Source organism: Mirounga leonina, unplaced genomic scaffold, assembly GCF_011800145.1.
Source record: "Mirounga leonina isolate KUSES-001 unplaced genomic scaffold, KU_Mleo_1.0 Mir_100540, whole genome shotgun sequence".
NCBI classification, from domain to species: domain Eukaryota; kingdom Metazoa; phylum Chordata; class Mammalia; order Carnivora; family Phocidae; genus Mirounga; species Mirounga leonina.
In genome coordinates, this window is record NW_023269972.1 from 33,540 (window position 1) to 54,567 (window position 21,028).

At 38.4% G+C, this 21,028-nt stretch overlaps 1 protein-coding gene across 6 annotated transcripts in view; it reads left to right on the forward strand.

Annotated features, from left to right (window-relative positions):
* The window catches only part of LOC118015109 (gamma-taxilin-like), a 42,120-nt gene that overhangs the window by 16,103 nt on the left and 4,989 nt on the right, over positions 1-21,028 (forward strand). For 4 of the 6 annotated variants that reach the window (XM_035012815.1, XM_035015807.1, XM_035012140.1 and 1 more), the window contains 5 exons: positions 2,207-2,298; positions 12,691-12,861; positions 14,685-14,879; positions 17,285-17,404; positions 18,924-18,998. In XM_035012815.1, coding sequence (XP_034868706.1) covers positions 2,207-2,298; positions 12,691-12,861; positions 14,685-14,879; positions 17,285-17,404; positions 18,924-18,998 — 653 coding nt within the window. The remainder of the gene's footprint in view (positions 1-2,206; positions 2,299-12,690; positions 12,862-14,684; positions 14,880-17,284; positions 17,405-18,923; positions 18,999-21,028) is intronic. The other 2 variants (XM_035013688.1, XM_035015099.1) reach the window with 2 other exon arrangements.

The window sequence follows — 21,028 nt, forward strand, 5'->3', positions numbered from 1 at the left end:
TGTAATCTTTATTATTTGCTTTCTCCTGCTGGGTTTAGGCTTTAATTGCTGTTCTTTCTACAGGTCCTTTAGGTGTAAGGTTAGGCTGTGTATTTCAGATTTTTATTGTTTCTTGAGAAAGGCCTCTGTTGCTATATACTTCACCTTCCCTCAAAGGTTTTGTAGAGTTGTGTTTTCATTTTCATTGAGCGAAGTGTTTTTTTGACGTCAACCTGTTCTTCCTCCCTACCCCCCTTGCATAGCAGTTTGTAAAGTGTATACCAACTAGGAAAGTTTTCTTCAGATTCTTTTTTTTTTTTTTTTTTTAAGATTTTATTTATTTGAGACAGAGAGAATGAGAGAGAGAGAGAGCACATGAGAGGGGGGAGGGTCAGAGGGAGAAACAGGCTCCCCGCGGAGCAGGGAGCCCGATGTGGGACTCGATCCAGGGACTCCAGGATCATGACCTGAGCCGAAGGCAGTCGCTTAACCAACTGAGCCACCCAGGCGCCCCTTTTTTTCAGATTCTTAAAATGAAATAACCTACATACAAGAGTGAACAGTTTAGAAAATAAAAAAGGCACCTACCCTCAGGGTAAAAAGGAAACATTATCACTTACTTTGAAGTACCATTTGCCTGCACTTATCTCAGCCACCTCCTTCTTCCTGCCAAAGTTATTAAAAGTATCCTTTTAAAAACTCTTTTCCCTGAGGGAAGAACGAATTATTTGACTTTCTTTTCTTGACCCTAAAGTTGGTTAACACCCAGAATATGGTTGGTAAATCACCTGAAAACAACTATAACTCAAATTGGTCATTGGAAAAGTTTTTGGTCACAGTGGATTATGTGCGTTTTAGATAGGCAGAGTGTGCTAGCTGAATAGTCTTCAACTTCCTTCAGTATTTGTATTTGGCCAGTGGGAAGGTTTTGAAAACATTCCTACCCTTTGTAAAATGTTTTACCTTGGAATCAGCAGTTAAGTAAGAGGTTTTTTGTTTTGTTTTGTTTTAATTTTATTATGTTACGTTAGTCACCATACAATACGTCATTAGTTTTTGATGTGGTGATCCACGTTCCATTGTTTTCAAAAAACACCCAGTGCTCCATGCAGTACGTGCCCTCCTTAATACCCATCACCGGGCTAACCAATCTCTCCTCCCCCCCACCCAAACCTGTTTGTTTCTCAGAATCCATAGTCTCTCATGGTTCATCTCTCCCTCCGATCCCCCCCGCCCTTCATTTTTCCCTTCCTTCTCCTAATGTCCTCCGTGCTATTCCTTATGTTCCACAAATAAGTGAAACCGTATGATAATTGACTTTCTCTGCTTGACTTATTTCCCTTAGCATAATCTTCTCCAGTCCCATCCGTGTTGATGTAAAAGTTGGGTATTTGCAAATGACAGTACAGATAAAGGGCTGGTATCCAAGATCTATAAAGAACTTCTCAAACTCAACACCCAAAAACAAATAAGACAAAAAATGGGCAGAAGATATGAAAAGACACTTCTCTGAAGAAGACATACAAGTGGCTAACAGACACATGAAAAAATGTGCATCATCATTAGCCATCAGGGAAATTCAAATTAAAGCCACATTGAGATACCGCCTTACACTAGTTAGAATGGCAAAAATGGACAGGGAAAGAAACAACAAATGTTGGAGAGGTTGTGGAGAAGGGAGAACCCTCTTACACTGTTGGTGGGAATGCAAGTTGGTACAGCCACTTTGGAAAACAGTGTGGAGGTTCCTCAGAAATTTAAAAATAGAGCTACCCTATGACCCAGCAATTGCACTACTGGGTATTTACCCCAAAGACACAGATGTAGTGAAAAGAAGAGCCATGTGCATCCCAGTGTTCATAGTAGCAGTGTCCGCAATATCCAAATTGTGGAAAGAGCTGAGATGCCCTTCAGCAGATGAATGGATAAAAAAAGTATATACGTGGTCCATATATACAGTGGAATAAGTAAGAGTTTTTAAACTTTCAATAAGTGGTGTGCTTACTAAGTACCAAGTAGCTAATTGCTAATGGCTTTAGTAAACTGAAGAAATTTGATGGGAGGCAGGGGGGCTCTTCCTAATAGTTTCCCTGATTTACTGGTTACTCTATGTCTAATTAACAGCCTTACATCATAATCTGAATGTTTGAACATGACATTTATGTAGAATTTACAGATTGGATTAATTTTATCCTCTGGTACTTTATTTTCTTTTATTGACCAACAGGAAAAGAAGTGTTATTATTGATGCAAGCCTTAAACACTCTTTCAACTCCAGAGGAGAAGCTGGCAGCTCTCTGTAAGAAATATGCTGATCTCGTGAGTATTAAGGGTACAAAGCCTATGTAAAATAATAGCAAAATGTGTGTTTTAAAATAGAATTTTGATATGGCTTTAAATGTAAAGTTGCATTTCACTACAAAATTGAAGGGAAGAATCTAATTTCTTGAGGCTTGGGTTGATTGTATGGCCTCATTTTATGGTATGATATATACAACATTTTATTGCTTTCTGACATGTAGGGTAGATTTTGCAAAACTCAGTTTTAGCATTTCTTTCCTTCTTTTTTTTAAAGATCTTATTTATCTGAGAGAGAGAAAGCAAGTATGGTGGTGGGGGTGGCAGCAAGGGAGAGGGAGCCTGAAGAGAGGCTCGACCTTGGGATCATGACTTGAGCTGAAGGCAGATGCTTACCTGACTGAGCCACCCAGATGCCCCAGTTTTAGCACTTCTAAGTGAGCATTTTAATTGTATGTTTATATACCTGACAGTCGTGAGGGAGTAATTTCATATGTAAATTGATGAATTCTAGACATGAAAGCAGTATTAAAATGTTTGAAAGATTTAAGGATTTTGAATGAAGTTGTGAGTTACATGAAGTAGTCTAGCAGTGTCTTAGGAAAATATTTCCTTAGCACCCACTCTATGCCAGGCATTGTATTTTTTCCCCATCTTCCAAAGAAATCGACTCCTAAAAAGAGTTTGTTCTGAGTTATGGTCTGTGTTACCTCAAGTAGCATTAATCCTTTCTTGGGGGATATGGAAGAACTCTCAACATGGAAACCCTGCCATCATTTTAAAAGTGAAGAATGGGAAAGTCATAAAACCTTTTGAAGAATAGTTGTGGGAATTTTTTAGAATCGTTGGTTCTGATGTAAATGCTGATATTCTTGTGTTTTGTGAAATATTTACGTGAATTATTTCTGATGAATTTTAAGCATTCACACATGTTATTAAATCAACTACTCTATATAATATATATTTGATTAGAAGATATACATCATATCTCCTAATAGACTATGTTTTGTGAATAATGGACTCTAAGTATAGAGCTGGAACAATTATAGTTACTGTTCCTTCAGGTAGTACACATATACCCCACTGGCATTTTCTGAAATTGTGAGATGCAGGAACCACTCAGCATCAATGAAAAGACCTAGAAACTGTCCAGATGCAAAGATGGCCGTAATCAGAGTTGTTGGATTGCTGGCCTCAGGAAAGGGAAGGGCTGCTTCCATTGGGTGGGGAAGTCAGTCTGTAATGGTACACTCACATGATGAAAATATAATAAGAAATGGCAGAAAAAGGGTGCCTGGGTGGCTCAGTTGGTTAAGCGACTGCCTTCGGCTCAGGTCATGATCCTGGAGTCCCGGGATCGAGTCCCGCATCGGGCTCCCTGCTCGGCATGGAGTCTGCTTCTCCCTCTGACCCTCCTCCCTCTCATGCTCTCTGTCTCTCATTCTCTCTCTCTCAAATAAATAAATAAAATCTTTAAAAAAAAAAAAAAAAGAAATGGTAGAAAAAGAAATATGGAGAAAGGAGTGAAATTCACATAGAAAAGTGGCAGAATGGAAGGTTGGGTAGTTGACCTGGTGATGTGATATATCAGCAGGCAGCATGAAAGGATTAGGGAAGAAAGCAAATTGACTAGCAGAGTGGGCTAGGGCAGTCCTTCTCAAACTCCTACACATCACCAGAGAATTTTGATTGTAGATTCCGATTCAGTAGATGTAAAATTCACTTTATAGTAGGTCTGAGGCAGGAATGGGGGAGATGGCTAAAATACCATATTCTAACAAGTTACCAGTTGATGGCCAAAGGTGTTGGCCCAAGGGCTAGACTTGGAGAAACAGAAATCAAGTGGAGTTTCACTTGGGAGGAGGACACGAAAAGTAAGAATTACTGCATTAGTTTTAGCAAGCAACACATTAGAGACTTTGCTAGTGAGTAGCTTCTCTTTGATCCCATTCAGATCAGTAGTTCTTGTGAATAATAAAAGCGGGCATATTTTGTTTTGGAAAAAAAAAATGTTCTAATACTTTGTTTCTTGAAAAACTAATTTCCTAAAAAAGTAGAGTAGTAGAATTAGGATACGTAACAGTGAGACCATCTTGAGAGTATAACATCAGTATCAAAGAAAAAAGCAAAGGGCCACATTACAGTGGATAGGAGAGACCGAGACACAAATCCCACACAATGGGTGCCAACAATCCGGAGGTTTGTCTGTGAGGAACAAAGAGTTCATAGCTCATATCACACACCCCAAGTTTGAAGATCTGCAACTGAGAGACAGACCTCCACAATATCTGGCTTTGAATACTGGTGGGGTTTCTATTCACAAGACCCAGAGGGCAGTGTAAACTGAGATACTGTTCTGTAAGGACTCGTGCCTAGACTCACTTGCCCTAGGGCCCAACACAGAAGCCGCTGTTTGAAAAACATCCAGACTTAATGTGAAAGACACTCATTTGATTATCTTAGAGTATGGACCTGAGGGACAAGGGCCTGTTGGAATGCTCTTCAGGGACTGCAGTGATAGCAGGTACCATTTTTGTACGATCCTTCTCCTCTCCCTTGCTAAAGCCCATGAGTGCCTTTTTTTTCCCCCTCAACTCTAGAATCCCCCCCACCCCCCCTTTAGCGGGTGCCATCTTTGCCCTCTCCCTGTGTGTTGCTACAATCAGTGGGAACCATTCTTTTATTTCTTTTTCCTTGGTGGTGCCATCTTTGAGCTCTCCCTCTGCCATGCTTCCCAACTCCCAGGGGGAAGCTTGTTTTAGTGGTTGCCTCCCAGGGGACAATAGTTTGTTGTCTGGCTCTTGAGGCTGAGGAAGTTGTTCTGCTGGACCCCACAGGACTGTAACAAGCAGGGACAGTTCTTGACTGACTACCATCCCCAGGGCCCTGCACAGACACCACACAGGTAGCCGACTGAAACATATCTTCAGTCTTTCTGAGAAACTTTATCATCACAGCTGCAGTCTGAGGGTCAGTCTTGTAATAGGCATGCCTCAATAGGCAGACTGTAAACATTTCCAGAGATCTTGGAAGATGTGTGTTGTCTTTGAGCTCTCCCTCTCCCACTCTGGAGCACCAGAATCTCTTAGAGAACAGCTCTTACACGTGCCTGCTGCCCACAGGACACCCTTTGAATGCCTTGTCCAGTGGCCACAAAGTCTTGTGTTCCTGGATCCCATAGGGCTGTAACAATCAGAGAGAGAGTTCGTGGGCTAGCACAACCTACAGGACATTGCACAGGCAGCAGACTGAAACACGCCAGCAAGTCTTTCTGTGAAAAAAGCCTATTTGCTTGTCCTGAAACGTCAGCTCGAGAGGCAGGCTTCAGGTTTCTATACAGTTGCTCTCTTTGAAGAGAGGCCAGAGTATGCCATGATTGTCTCTTCCTCTGCCTCACTACAGCTCACGAGTATCTCCCAGAAAGGAGCTTGTTTGCTCATCTGGAATTCTGATTTTTATGACTTTCACCCAGGGGACACCTCCAGTTTTGGCAGAGACCCAAACCCAATAGTTTTTGTTTTTGCTTCCTTTGCCATAGGACACATAGGGAGAAAAATATTGCTACGATTGGTGTCAGAGACATTACTGCCTGTGCTCTCTTCTAGGAGTTTTATGATTTCGGGTCTGATGTTTAGGTCTTTAGTTCATTTTCTGTTTATTGTTGTGTGTGGTGTAAGAAAGTAGTGCAATTTCATTTTTTGGCTTCTTGCTGTCCATTTTTTCCCAAACCATTTGTGGAAGAGACTGTCTTTTTCCAACTGCATATTCTTGGCTCATGTCAAAGGTCAGTTGGCCATATAGCTTGGGGTATATTTCAGGGTTTTCTCTTCTGTTCCATTGATCTGTGTGTCTGTTTTTGTGCCAGTACCATGCTGTTTTGAATACTACAGGTTTGCATTATATCTTGAAATCCGGTAACGTCTTCCCTCCAGCTTCATTCATTTTTATTAGTATTTCTTGGACCATTCAGGGTCTTTTGTGGTTCCACACAAATTTTAGTATCATTTGCTCTAGTTTTGTGAAAAATGCTATTGGTATTTTGATACGGATTGCATTAAATGTGTGGATTGGTTTGGGTAATGTGGACATTTTAACAGTGTTCTTCAAATCCCCAAACATGAAATATCTTACCATTTGTTTGTGTCATCCTGAATTTATTCCATAGGTGTTTGTTATAGAGTATAGATGTTTCAGCTCCGTGTTAACTTTATTCATAGGGTTGTTGAATTTATTTATTTGGTACAATTATAAATGGTATATGTTTCTTTAATTTCTCTTTCTGCTACTTTATTAGTGTATAGAAACACTACCTATTTCTGGGCATTAATTTTGTATCCTGCCACTTTGCTGAATTAGTTTATGACCCATAGTAGTTTTTTTGCTGGAGTCTTTATGATTTTCTATGTCATCTGCAAACAGTGACACTTTAATTTCATTCTTTTTGGATATTATTCCCCCAGCATCTTTTGTTGAAGACGCAGATTTTCCCCCATTGAACGGTCTTGGCAACCTCGTTGAAAATCATTTATCATGTACTTGAAAAACTATTTCTGTGCTGTTTATTCCATTGATCTGCATGTTTGTCTTTATTCCAGTCCACACTATTTTGATTACTATAGCTTTGCAGAAGTTTTAAAGTCAGGGAGTGGTGAGATATTCAACTGTTCTTTTTCAGTATCTGGCTATTGTTGTCCCTTGAGATTCCACATGATTTTAGGGTGGATTTTTGTACCTTTATAAAAAACCAAAAACCAAACCAAAGCAAAACAAAAAAACCCCACACCATTGGTAACTTGATAGGGATTTCATTGAATCTGTAGATCACTTTGGTAATATTGCCATCTTAACAATATCCTGATACTAGTGTAGCCACCCCATTTGTCTTTTGGTTCTCTTTGTGTGTAATGTCTTTTTCTACCTATTTACTCTACCTATGTGTATTTTGGATGGTAAGTGAGCCTCTTGTGGACAGTATGTAGTAGGATCATGCATTTGCTTACCCATTTATTAACTTGTATTTTTTTATTGAGAGATAAATGGCATAACATTTATTAGTTTCAGTTGTACAACATAATGATTAATATTTGTGTATAATTGAAAATGATCACAATAAGTCTAGTTAACATCCATCAACACACATCATTCACAAATTTTATCTTTCTTGTGATGAGAACTTTTAAGATCTTCTGCCTTGTCAACTTTCCAATACACAGTACAGTGTTAGTTACAATCACAATATAGTACATTACATCTTCAGGACTTACTTATCTTATAACTGGAAGTTTGTACCTTTTGACCACATTCACCCATTCTTGGCTCCCCCAACCCTGCTTCTGGCCACCACCAGAATTTTCTTTTGTTTTTATTTTAGGATCCACATATAAGTCAGGTCACAAGGTATTTATCTTTCTCTGCCTGACTTACTTCACTTAGCATAATGTCCTCAAGGCCCATCCATGTTGTTGCAAATGGCATCATTCCCTTCCATTTTTATAGCTGAATAATATGCCCCTTCCCCTTTCTGTGAGTGTGTGACTTCTTTATCCATTCATCAGTCAGTCGACACAGGTTGTTTTTATGTGTGGCTAATGTAAATAATGCTTCAGTGCACATATATGTTTGAGTTTGTACCTTCATTTCATTCACAAAAATACTCACAAGTGCAATACGGTAGTCCTATTTTTAACTTCCCAAGAAACCTCCATACTAATCACCATAGTGGTTCTGTGGTTCTATGCCTCTTGTAGGATAGTTCTATTTCTGTGCAAAATGCCATTATAGTTTGGATAGAGATTGCATGAATTAGTAGATTGACTTGGGTAGTATGAACATCTTAGATTGATAATTCTTCCAACCCATGAGCATGGAATTGCTTTACATTTATTTGTATATTACTCATTTTTCTTTCATTAATGTCTTACAGTTTTCAGTACAGGTCTTTCATCTTCTTGGTTAAATTTATTTATTTTTTTATTTTTTTAAAGATTTTTTATTTATTTGACAGAGAGAGACATAGCGAGAGTAGGAACACAAGCAGGGGGAGTGGAGAGGGAGAAGCAGGCTTCCCGCAGAGCAGGGAGCCCGATGTGGGACTCGATCCCAGGACCCTGGGATCATGACCTGAGCCGAATGCAGACGCTTAACGACTGAGCCACCCAGGAGCCCTTCTTGGTTAAATTTATTCTGAAGTGTTTCATTATTATTAGTGTGATCGTAAAAGGGATTGTTTTCCCAATTTCTCTTTCTGATACTCCCTTTGTTGCTGTATAGAGAAAAACACAGCTGATTTCTGCATATTAATTTTATATTCTTTAACTTTACTGATTCATATATCCATACTAACAGTTTTTTGGTGGAGTTGTAAGGTTTTTCTATACATACAAATCATGTCATCCGCAATTAGTTAGAGACACTTTTTTCCTTTCCAATTTGGATTATTTTATTAATATTTTTTCTTGTTGAATTGCTTGGCTAGATTACTTTTCTTTCTTTTTAAGATTTTATTTATTTATTTGACAGAGAGAGAGGGAGGGAGTAGCACAAACAGGGGGAGTAGCAGAGGTAGAGGGAGAAGTAAGCTCCCTGCCTGACACAGGGCTCGATCCCAGGACCCCTGGATCACGACCGGAGAGGAAGGCAGGCGCTTAACTGACTGAACCACTCAGGCCCCCCGTGGCTAAGATTTCTGATACTATGTTGAATTAAAGTGGTGAGAGTGGACATCTTTGTCTTTTTCCAGATCTTAAGATCAGGAAAGCACTGCTTTTTTTTTTTTTTTTAAGATTTTATTGATTAATTGATTGATTGATTGAGACAGGAAAGAGAGGGGGAGAGGGAGACGGAGAGAAAGGATCTCCAGTAGACTCTATGCTGAGGGTAGAGCCCATCACAGGGTTTGATCTCAAGACCTGAGCCAAAATCAGAAGTTTAATGCTTGACCTACTGAGGCACACAGAGCCCCCTCAGCTTTTCACCATGGACTGTGATGTTAAGTGTGGGCTTATCACATATGGCCTTTATTGTGATGAGGTGTGTTTCCTCCAAACCCACTTTATCAAGAGTGTTTATCATAAGTGGATGTTGATTTTTCTGCATGTACTATGATGATCCTATGATTTTTATCCTTTTTTGTTGTTGTTGTAGTGTATCATATTGATTAATTTGTGAATGTGGAACCATTCTTGTATTCCTGGAATAAATCCCACTTGATCGTGGTGTCAAATCATTTTAATGTATTGTTGAATTTGATTTGCTAATATATTGTTGAAGGCTTTTGCATCTATGCTGCTCAGGGATATTGGCCTATAATTTACTTTCCTGTCTTGTCCTTGTCTGGTTTTGCTGTCAGCGTAATGCTGGCCTCATGAAAATGAGATCAGAAATGATCCCTCCTCTTCAGTTTTTTTGGAAGAGATTGAGGTGGGGTGGGGTGTTAATTCTTAAAAGTTTGGCAGAATTCACCGGTGAGGCCCTTGGGTCCTAAACCTTAGTTTGTGGGGAAGTTGTTGATTACTGATTAATCTCCGTACTTGTAATTTGTGTGTTCATATTTTCTATATCTTCATGATTCTGCTCATAGGTTATTTGTATCTAAGAATTTATCAGTTTCTTCTATGTCATCCAATTTGTTGATCTATAATTGTGTGTGATGATCTCTTATCATCCTTTGTATTTCTGTGGTATTTGTTTTTATGTCTCCTCCTTCATTTCTCATTTTGAGTCCTGTTGTTTTCTTGGTAACTGTGGCTTAAAGATTTGTCAATTTTATTATTTTTTTTTTTTTAAATCAGCTTAGTCACTGATGTTTTCTGTTGCCTTTTTAGTCTCTATTGCTTTTATTACACATGATCTGTGCTATTTCCTTACTTCTACTAATTTGGGGTTTTGTTTATTTATTTTTATTTTTTTATTTTTATTTTTATTTTTTTTGTTGGTCCTTGAAGTATAAAGTTAGATGGTTCATTTGGGCTCTGTGTATTTTTTTTTTTTATTCTTACGTTAATCCCCATACATTACATCATTAATTTTAGATGAAGTGTTCCATGATTCATTGTTTGTGCATAACACCCAGTGCTCCATGCAGAACGTGCCCTCCTCAATACCCACCACCAGGCTAACCCATCCTCCCACCCCCAACCCCTCTAGAACCCTCAGTTTGTTTTTCAGAGTCCATCGTCTCTCATGGTTCGTCTACCCTTCCGATTTCCCCCGCTTCATTCTTCCCCTCCTGCTACCTTCTTCTTCTTCTTTTTATTTTTAACATGTATTGCATTATTTGTTTCAGAGGTACAGATCTGAGATTCAACAGTCTTGCACAATTCACAGCGCTTACCAGAGCACATACCCTCCCCAGTGTCTATCACCCAGTCACCCCATCCCTCCCACCCCACCCCCCACTCCAGCAACCCTCAGTTTGTTTACTGAGATTAAGAATTCCTCGTATCAGTGAGATCATATGATACATGTCTTTCTCTGTTTGACTTATTTCGCTCAACATAATACCCTCCAGTTCCATCCATGTCGTTGCAAATGGCAAGATCTCATTCCTTTTGATGGCTGCGTAATATTCCATTGTATATATATACCACATCTTCTTTATCCATTCATCTGTCGATGGACATCTTGGCTCTTTCCACAGTTTGGCTATTGTGGACGTCGCTGCTATAAACATCGGGGTGCACATACCCCTTCGGATCCCTACTTTTGTATCTTTGGGGTAACTACCCAGTAGTGCAATTGCTGGATCATATGGTAGCTCTATTTTCAACTTTTTGAGGAACCTCCATACAGTTTTCCAGAGTGGCTGCACCAGCTTGCATTCCCACCAACAGTGTAGGAGGGTTCCCCTTTCTCCACATCCCCGCCAACATCTGTCGTTTCCTGACTTGTTAATTTTAGCCATTCTGACTGGTGTGAGGTATTTATTACTAAGAATTTTGCTGTTAGAAGTGTTTTTGCTGTGTCACATTTTGGTATGTTGTTTATCCACTTTAATTTGTCAGAAGATCTTTTTTAATTTCTTTTGGTTTCTTCATTGATCCATTGATTTTTCAGTATGTGATGTTTAATCTCCACACATTTGTGAATTTTCCTCTTTTTTCCCTTTGATACTGATTTCTTGTTTCGTACCATATTGTTTGAAAATGACACTTGTTATGATTTCAGTGTCCTCAAAGTGGGCTTTGGGGCCTATCATAAGACCTGTCCTGGAGAATGTTGCATGTGCACTTGAGAAGAATGTGTATTCTGCTTTTGGGTGGGATCTCTGGTGCAGGTTTGTTAATATCCTTTTGGTCTAACCTTTTTGAATCCATAGATTGATTTTCTGTTTGGATGATCTTCTTGTCTCAGTGGAGTTTGCTTTGAAATCTGTTTTGTCTGAAATAAGTGTAGTTACCCCAGGTTTTTTGGTTTCCATTTTCATGTACTATTTTTTCCACCCCCTCATTTTCAGTCCTGTGCATTCCTATTGTTGAAGTGAGGCTCTTGTAGGCAGCAAATAGCTAGTTATGTCTTGTTTTTTTAAATCCGTTCAGCCACTCTGTGTCTTTTGATTAGAGAATTTAGTCTATTTACATTTAAAGTAACTGTTTCCGCTGTACTTACTGCTGTTTTGTTCATTGTATTCTGGCTCTTAATGAATTACCAGTGTAAATGTGCTGTACTCATAGACATAGTAGGATTCAAAAGCAAAATTATTCTTTCCTGGCAGGAATTTCAGTGAAAGTATTTTTAGTAGCTGTAAACATGTTGCCTCCAAGAGTGATTGTTTTGTTTGTTTTTTTAAAATTTGTTTGTTTGAGAGAGAGTGCGGGCTAGTTGCCTAAGCATGTGGGCGGAGGGGCAGAGGGGGAGAGAGAGAGAGAGAGAGAGAATCTCAAGCAGACTCCCTGCTGAGCACTGAGCAACACACGGCTGGATCCCATGACCCATGAGATTAGACCTGAGCTGAAACCGAGTCGGATGCTTAACTGAGTCACCCAGGTGCCCCACCTCAAGGAGTGTTTGATAAATCAACATTTGTCAACATTTTTTTTCTTCATGAAAGCTTTATTGAAGTGTCAGCAAGACTCATATAATTTGCTCTGTCTACAATTGCCTTCTTCTCACTCACAAAGAGCTGCTGATTTTTTCAATGAAGTAGTTTTTGTATGTTCTTGTAGAAAAGCAAAACCAGATGGTGTGCATTCATAAGAAGTTTTCCTAAAAGATCTCTTTTTGTTTTTAATTAAAAAAATAGACACTGAGTTTTGATTTTCTTCATACACTAAATTATTTGCATACTTTTTTTTATGTCTCAACTGAATGAGAGTAGTAGAAAGATTCCATGATGGTACTTCCCCAGTTCTGCCAACTGTAACTCAGAGGTTCTTACTTTACTTTGTAAACATATGGAGTGCTTGTTAATTTTAGCTGGAGGAGAGCAGGAATGTTCAGAAGCAAATGAAGATTCTGCAGAAGAAACAAGCCCAGGTCGTGAAAGAGAAAGTTCACTTGCAGAGTGAACACAGCAAGGCTGTCTTGGCAAGGAGCAAACTAGAGTCTCTTTGCAGGGAACTTCAGCATCACAATAGGACATTAAAGGTTAGTTTGTTGACTTTTTTGTTTTTCAGATCGTTAGGGTGATTTTATAATCACAATGTATGTGTTCGAAGTAAATCCTTGCTTCACTTGCTGTACTGGAACTTGGTTGTAATAATGGCTGCCTGTTCATACTCCTAGGTACACTTGGCTCTGGTAAGTTAGGTTCCTGAGCAGAGGACTTTGTGGGGTCCTCAAGGACATACTACCTTGCTTACTTGTTTATTCACTTTTGCCTGGGTTAATGCTGTATGTGAGTCCACTGTAAATCTATGACTCGCTCTCTCTATCCAACTTGTGGTTTCAGCTTCAAGGAAGAGCTCTGTGGTATGTATATCTTATACTTGATCACAGGGAACCAAGATAGTATTGATGTTTATGTCCATAGCCTTCCTGCTTATTAGGGAGCTCAGGGTGGCCAGATATTCTGCTGATCATTAACGTAGTTGATTACCACACTCTTCTTAGATAAGAAATGAAATGGTTAGCTGAAATGAAGAGAGTGGTTGATATAGACTTGAATCAAAATGAGTTTAAGAAAGAAAAACAGGTTGCAGCGTCGAGCCGCACTATGGATGCTGATTGGCAAGGGTGCCTGCCAATCTCTGCCAATCTTCAGCTATTCAGTTGCTAAATACTGCAGAATAGCACTTATACCTAGGCTGATTTTATGTACCTGTGTGTATGTAAAAAATATATATAAGTATATGTAGTCCTATATATAAATAATTCTATATATAGGATTATATATATAAAGAATTTGATTATTTGTATATAAAAAGGGTTATATGTGTGTGTATTATACATGCATATGATTTTATACATAAAGTATATGTATATTTATACATAAAGAAAGAGGGAACAGGTATCAAAATTTGTGTAAACCAGGGAAGAAGGAACAAGAACAGAGACTCTAGAAGGACTCTGCCTTCTATAATGGGAACGTGTCTGCCTTTAGCTAACAGTAGCTAAGCAGGTACAAATGGAGTAGGATTTTGATTAAGTAGGATTTCTAATTACCTCTGTCACAGCAAACTTCCTGGAATATAGGACAACTCATGAAATGAATCCTTATCTAGTGTGAGGCTTGCCCCCCGTGTAGAAGCCTTAAATTTGGATTTAACGAAAGTGGGGTTTTTTCCTCCTTATTTCAAATTAACATTTTGACTAGACTGATCATTGTTTAGGTAAAAGTCTTTTGTGCTTGTATCCTAGGAAGGATGGAGAATAAGTTTTGTTTTATTTTGTTTTTTGTTTTTCTATTATGTTCAGTTAGCCACCGTACAGTACATCATTAGTTTTTGATGTAGTGTTCAATGATTCATTAGTTGTGTATAACACCCATTGCTGGGTATTAAGGAGGGCACGTGTTGTGATGAGTACTGGGAGAATAAGCTTTTAAAATAAAGATTCCATTTGTCCCTTGACTCTCAGGGAATGGAAAGTGTGACTCAGAAAATAGGCGGCTAGATGCTACATCTCTCTTCCGACTGATATAGAATGATGCCTTGCCAAACCAGTGAGGAGAATACTGGGGAGAATAATGAGGAAGAATATGTGTGGAGAAGCTCCTTACTTGTGCTTTGGGCAGTAAGGTCTGCATAGTCAGTAAATACTTATTTTGTAAGCAGGACAGTTGTTTCTCTCTGATTATCTACTTAGGAAATATGTTTGCTTTTAAATGAAAGTTTTCTGGTCATAGATAAGGAGAAGGAGGTGAGAAGCAATACTTGGGGCAGGATTACATGAACTGAAATAGCAGTAACATGAGCAGGTTATGTATGAGTTTTATACTATACCAGTAACATATTATTTTGGATAATAAGGAAGAAAATACGCAGCAGGCACAAGAAGAGGAAGAACATCGTAAAGAAGCAACTGCACGTTTCCAGTTTACTTTAAATGAAATCCAGGCACAGCTGGAACAACATGACTTAGACAATGCCAAGCTCCGCCAGGAAAACACTGAACTGGGAGAGAAGCTGAAGAAACTTGTTGAACAGTATGCACTAAGAGAGGAGGTAAAGACGTTTTGTTTATTTAGACAGCATCTTGTTATTATGAAAAACTTTTCACCATTCATTACTAAAAACTACTGTCACAGGACAATATTTTAAAACTTGTGTGCACAGGGTAGTAGTAGGGCATTAATTAGGAAAGTGGTAGGCACACTGTGAACTGAAGGACTAATTGGGGATCATCACTGATGATCCAGGGGTCTTTGGATTTGGATATAGGTACTTTCTGCAAGACATGTTGAGTGGTACTTGTTTTCCATGCGATAGTAGAAGATTGTGGTTTTAGCATACAGATTGTTTTTCTCATATCCAACCTACCAGTAAATAAATATTTGGGCCCCCAATATCCAATAACTCAGACTTCCATGGTAATCCATCATATATCTATGATGACACAAGGTATAGTACCACTGCATTCTAGCTACCATACTTTTGGGGAGAAAAAAAAAAAACCTTCTTTTAACAGAACACCCAGTCTTCTTGGTTGTCACACACAGTAAGTTTACAGGAATGATCTATAGCTGCACAGGTGCAGTTATTTTACAAACTAGTCTGGAAGTTCTGTGGTATCTAGGTTAAGAGGAAATTGGTGATACTAATTGGCTCATTAAGTTTTGTTACTTTCCGAGTTCAAGTATACAGGGTGAGAGCCTTTGGGTTTTTCAAAGGGTACATTCCTCTGCCGTTGTTATGCTTTAAGGGTAGTAAAATGTAGCATTATGTGTGTTGAACTCCTTACAAAACAGATTAAAATTGCTAATTCAAAAACATTCTGACCAATAAAAATGGCTAAAATGGTAAATTTTAAAATGGTGTATTTTACTCCCCAAAACAGCCCCAGAACAATCCAACAACATTTTCTATGGCATTTATCCAATTGTACTTCAAATTTTAGATTGTTTTAACTTACGGACTCCCTTGCAGCCTTTGAAAACATATTTAGGATTTTGAGCATTTTCCTAACCATTCTCATTCATTCATCTTTTAACAGCAAATCTGTGTTTAAGCATATCCAAGATGTCATATTACTTTACTCAGCACTATTTGAACATATCTTGAAATGACAAGACTCTCTTGAAGCAGAAACACAACACCATTTTCACACCAAAATATTTAATAATAATTACTTAATCCTTGTCACTACCCACATTTCTCTGTTCCCCAGCCCCCTTTTTAAGATTGTTTGAATCAGATCCAAACAAGATTTATACGTTTCATTGGTTGTTGTGTCTTAAGTCTTCTTTCAAATACAGGTTTCTATCTCTGTGTTTTCTCTGTGCAGTGTATTTATTGAAGAAACTGTTTTTCAGGCCTGCAGAGTGGATTGTCTTTTCACTAGATTTATAAAGTCCCCATTTTCTTGAAGTTTTCTTTCATTCTGTTGTTACAAATGAGAGCCTACTTCGTTATTACAGTGGCACATTTTGACAGTGTATGTTCAAATCATACTACGTGTAAGTCTTGTTTGTTTTAGAATTTTCTCTCATCTGCCCTTTTTTGCAAATGGGGTCAAAATAAAATCTGATAAAATTTACAAATTTTTAGACAAATTTACAAATTTTTAGACAAATCTAGTGCACTCCTTAAAACTTAATTAGATGATTCATTATTAACTAGCATTTCTTCCTATCACATGGAATATTGAACAAAAAGTTTTAATGTTTCTCCATCTGTAAAGGATGTTTTGATGACTTTATTATACAGAAATACTACTTAACAGCCTAGTTTGGAAATAGTGATGACCTCTTCTCTTACTAAGTGTCTAATATGGTTAGGCACCAAGCACATTAAATAGTGTAAGCATTGTATTGATTTTTACAATAACTCCGGGAAGGCACATGTATGGTTGTCCTTCAGAGATACAGGAGCTGAGATTCATCAAGGAGCAGAATTTGCCCAAGGCCATACACTGAGCCATGATGCAACCCCAGGCCATTCCTACCACGTACCATGCTAGTATCTACTGTAAGAAATTTGGGAAAATTTAATGAGAAAAAGTATCCTGGAGATGTGTGTGTGATAAATGGGTTCCGTAGTTTGATATCCTTACCCGTCTGGGGTTTTTTGGTGGTTGTTGTTTGTTTGTTTGTTTTGATAGTTTGAGCCTAATTCTCAGGTAAAGTAGAAACAGGAAGTACAAAGCCATTGATTGGGTTAGACCCCATCAACAAGAATGGCCTGAGGCTAGTAGTCAGAGGGAATCATTTCTGCAGCTGCAAGAGTGGTTTGCAAGGTGACATAAATAGATGCTTCTGCAAACACAAGGATAGAAAGACGCAATGTTATTAGTTATGGTGGTATGAGCAGAAAGATCAGGGCAGGAAATTATTGTTACCTTGTGTTGTATCTCCTCACCAATGTTTAGCCTTTTTCATTAAGTGACGGAAGACATTTTATATTTTCTGTAGCATATTGATAAAGTATTCAAACATAAGGAACTGCAGCAACAGCTTGTGGATGCCAGGCTTCAGCAAACAGCAGAGCTCATAAAGGAAGCAGATGAAAAACACCAAAGGGAGAGAGAGTTTGTAAGTTTTGTTTCCTAAAAACATTATTGCAGAATTGTAAACAAGATATTTAAAATTCTTAAATTCATTCAATATTTTACATAGACCTGGGCATGTAATTTGTCTTTTTACTATCAAGATTGAGAAATTTTAGAATACATCCCTCTTTTTATTTCTGGTGAAATTTTCTTACAAAAGTAGACTTAGAAGTATTAGACCAAGTTAGTCGAAAGGTCTGCAGATGGCGATTTTGTTCACGTGTCGAATGTTATCTTGATTTTTAGGTAACAGTCACCAGGTGCAACAGTTGTGGCAGGTATCGGCAAATTAGGCCTTAAGAGCTACAGACAATTACATTTCACAGCAAGTTTACTGTCTCCTACAGCCTGTTACATTTTCTCTTAAATGAGTAACTTGAAATAGGCAAGCTGGTTGTTTGACAACTCTGGTATAATTTTCTGGTAAAATTTAACAGAATTCTCTATTTCCTTAATCATGCAGCATTTTTCCCCTGAGGATGTACTTAGATTATTTTGTGTGTCAGTAATTGTGAACATAGTGAAATCTCATATGTAACATACACAAATCAAACTGTATATGCTTAAGTTAGCTTCGATAAATTATGTACTATTTCATCTAGCATTTCACATTTCATTCAAGTACCCTAGATGCTGAGGTAATCATGATATGGAATGCTTAGTTCCTGAATCTTCCTCAGGATGTGAACAACACATACTAAGTCTGAGTTTAGAAAGATGGGATTTTTCAAAGCATGGACACCTTTAGTGCAGTGCAACAGTGATAACTGGTGTACAACTGAAGGAACTGTTGCCATTTCCAACCTGGACTATAAAGAGTGTGTGTGTGTATACACGTATGTATACATAAACATGTACATACATACATTACATGTATTATACTTTCTGGTTGGTTTACAAACCTTTAAGACTTATTTGTAATATATGTGACATTTTACTTCTGAAATTCAAAGACTGAATTTCACAACTGCTTACTCTATAACTTTTTACTATATAATTTTCTTAAAAACCTGGGTATAAAACTAGACCCTCCTCTTCCCCACTTTTAAAAATGTAATCAGAAACTAATACCTGTTTTCACTGCTTTGCTCTATGTATTCCCTTTCTACCTGCCTCATCTTGCGTCTCGGAGTAGAAGGGCTTTCTAAACCACCTAGGTAATGCTGAGGTTTCCAGCCCTGTTTTCTGCTTCTAAGTGTAGATGCCTGGTTTCGTTCACCTAAACATGACTATTTTAACCCTGAGTTTTATAAACCTTATTATGCCTCCAGGGTACTTTTTCTCCTTAATCAGTTTAAAGATGTTTCCCCCATTCCAAAGTATTAGCAAGTGGTGCAGATCAAAGATAGAAATACTTGGCAACTGATATAATAGGATGCTTGACCTGCGACTCTTGTGAAAATAATAAGAGGGAACACTAAACCTAAGTATCTGGTTATTTGACATTTTAGCCACATGTGTAATTGCTATTAGTATTTTGCCAGAATGTTTCTGTTTTCTAGTTATTAAAAGAAGCAACAGAATCGAGGTACACATATGAAGAAATGAAACAGCAAGAAGTACAATTAAAACAGCAGGTAACTTGACAACAGAGGATAGTAGAATGTGTGAGTTGTTGTTCCCAGCCAATAACAGCTAAAACTGAAAAATAGATCTCTTGACCTCTTGGAATGTTCCTCTTCATTTATGGTAACTAAGTCATTGTAAGTTGATTAGGACTTTTCTCAAACTAGCAGTGTGAGTCCTGTGTCTCAAAGAACCCCCTAGTCCCAAGCAAGTCCGGATGGCTGGTGAGCCTCTTTCCAGTGTCCTCTTTCTAGAAATTTTTTCTCCAGGGCCTTTTGAGTTTTGTTCTATGAGGAAAATAAAACAGGCAGAAAATACATATCTTGTTGTATGTGTAGTTTTAAAAACCTGTATATGCTCACCAAATTCACTTTGCAGGTGTGTGTATTGTGTGTCTGTGTAATTTTTAAAGGAGGAATTCAGATTCTTTGTTTTTGAGTTCAACCTTCTTATGTAGTTGCTTTGTGTGGCATAAAGGAAGTAGATGCTGCACCGTCGCTTCAGGAAAAGATCCAGGAAAGAGATCGTGCTTCCGTCTCTGAAAGTTTACTAATATCTACCTAGTGTTTATAGACAGTAACAATTAGGTATTTATCCATATAATTTATTCTTTTACTTAACCAAATTATATGTTGTTGGAAAAATATCACGTACTTTTTAAAACTTTATTAAATGCTGTTTAACATAAAGACTCTCTTAATTAGTTCTAAAATACACTCATATATTAAGACTGGCACACATGTTCATGAGCAACCCTTCTGTGACAGCTCTTTATCGCTTTGGGAACAGTTTTTAATGTGATATTAGTGATAAAGCTAGTAGCCCCACTTACTGTGAAAATTGAAGAGGAATCAGATATGACAAGTCTTTTCTTCTTATGGAGCATAAGTTACAACTCTGCTTAGCATGCTTCCAGAAACTTTAAACCCCTGCTTATTAGTCCTGTATACTCAGAAATCCATATAAAAGGGAGAGAGGATTGATGTGGAGAAGGTGTATAACATCTATATACAGCTTTGGAAGATGTTCTTTAATGTGGGATCATTGATAATTTCTCCAGTACCAGTCAGCAAAGGGCCTGTGACCAAGCGCCCAGGCAGCTCTGATTCTGTTGGGCTGTTCTTACTGCAACTTCTGTTGTCTGTACATCTGTGTCACTATGGTTGTGTTATCTGATCATTACTTTGTATCCTTTGCTGTCGCCTCTTCCTGTCCCAGTCCCTAAATGTGGCTGTCCTTTCCAAGACTCAGTATCACGTGTCAGTTTCCAGCATTTGTTGAGGATAGACTCACATTGGTGTGTGTTGACCATAAGGCAGGCATGTAAGTCCAGGTGTGATGGTAGTTGCCACTAACTACCCAGTGTGAGCCACCATTGAGCTCTCGGATGGGACAGTCTGCCTGTTCCATCTTCAGTATATGCACACCATGCGCAGACTGCCATAACTTCTTACCTCCTTCAAGTGCCCAAACTGCTCCCTTAGTCTCCCTGAGCGGCACCATTGCTCTGACTGCAGGCCAGCACCCTCAGAAGCCCTGTTGGTGTGTATCCCTCTACAGACTGCTCACAGCATTTTCCACTTTGCTCCTGAGTTTTGATTCAGCCTGGTGTTTGCCTTCCCCTTTCTGTGGAAGTGAGTTGGTTATCTTATAGTCATCACGTCTACCCTGTTACAGGTAACACTCCTTTTAGTCTGTTTCTCCCTCCCATGTGCAGCAGAACTTGCTTCTTTTTTTTATTTAATTTAATTTAATTTTATTATGTTATGTTAGTCACCATACATTACATCATTAGTTTTTGATGTAGTATTCCATGATTCATTGTTTGCAGATAACACCCAGTGCTCCATGCAGTATGTGCCCTCCTTAATACCAGTGATTGCTATTAAGGAGAACTTGCTTTTAAATGCTGTTTCCCATATGACCCATTCCACGTGATAACTGGGTGGACTGGTTCCATCATATCACATCCTATCCCTTCCCCATTGTGTTCAGGTGGTTTTCTTTATTAGTTCTCATACAGCACTGATGAAAATGGAAA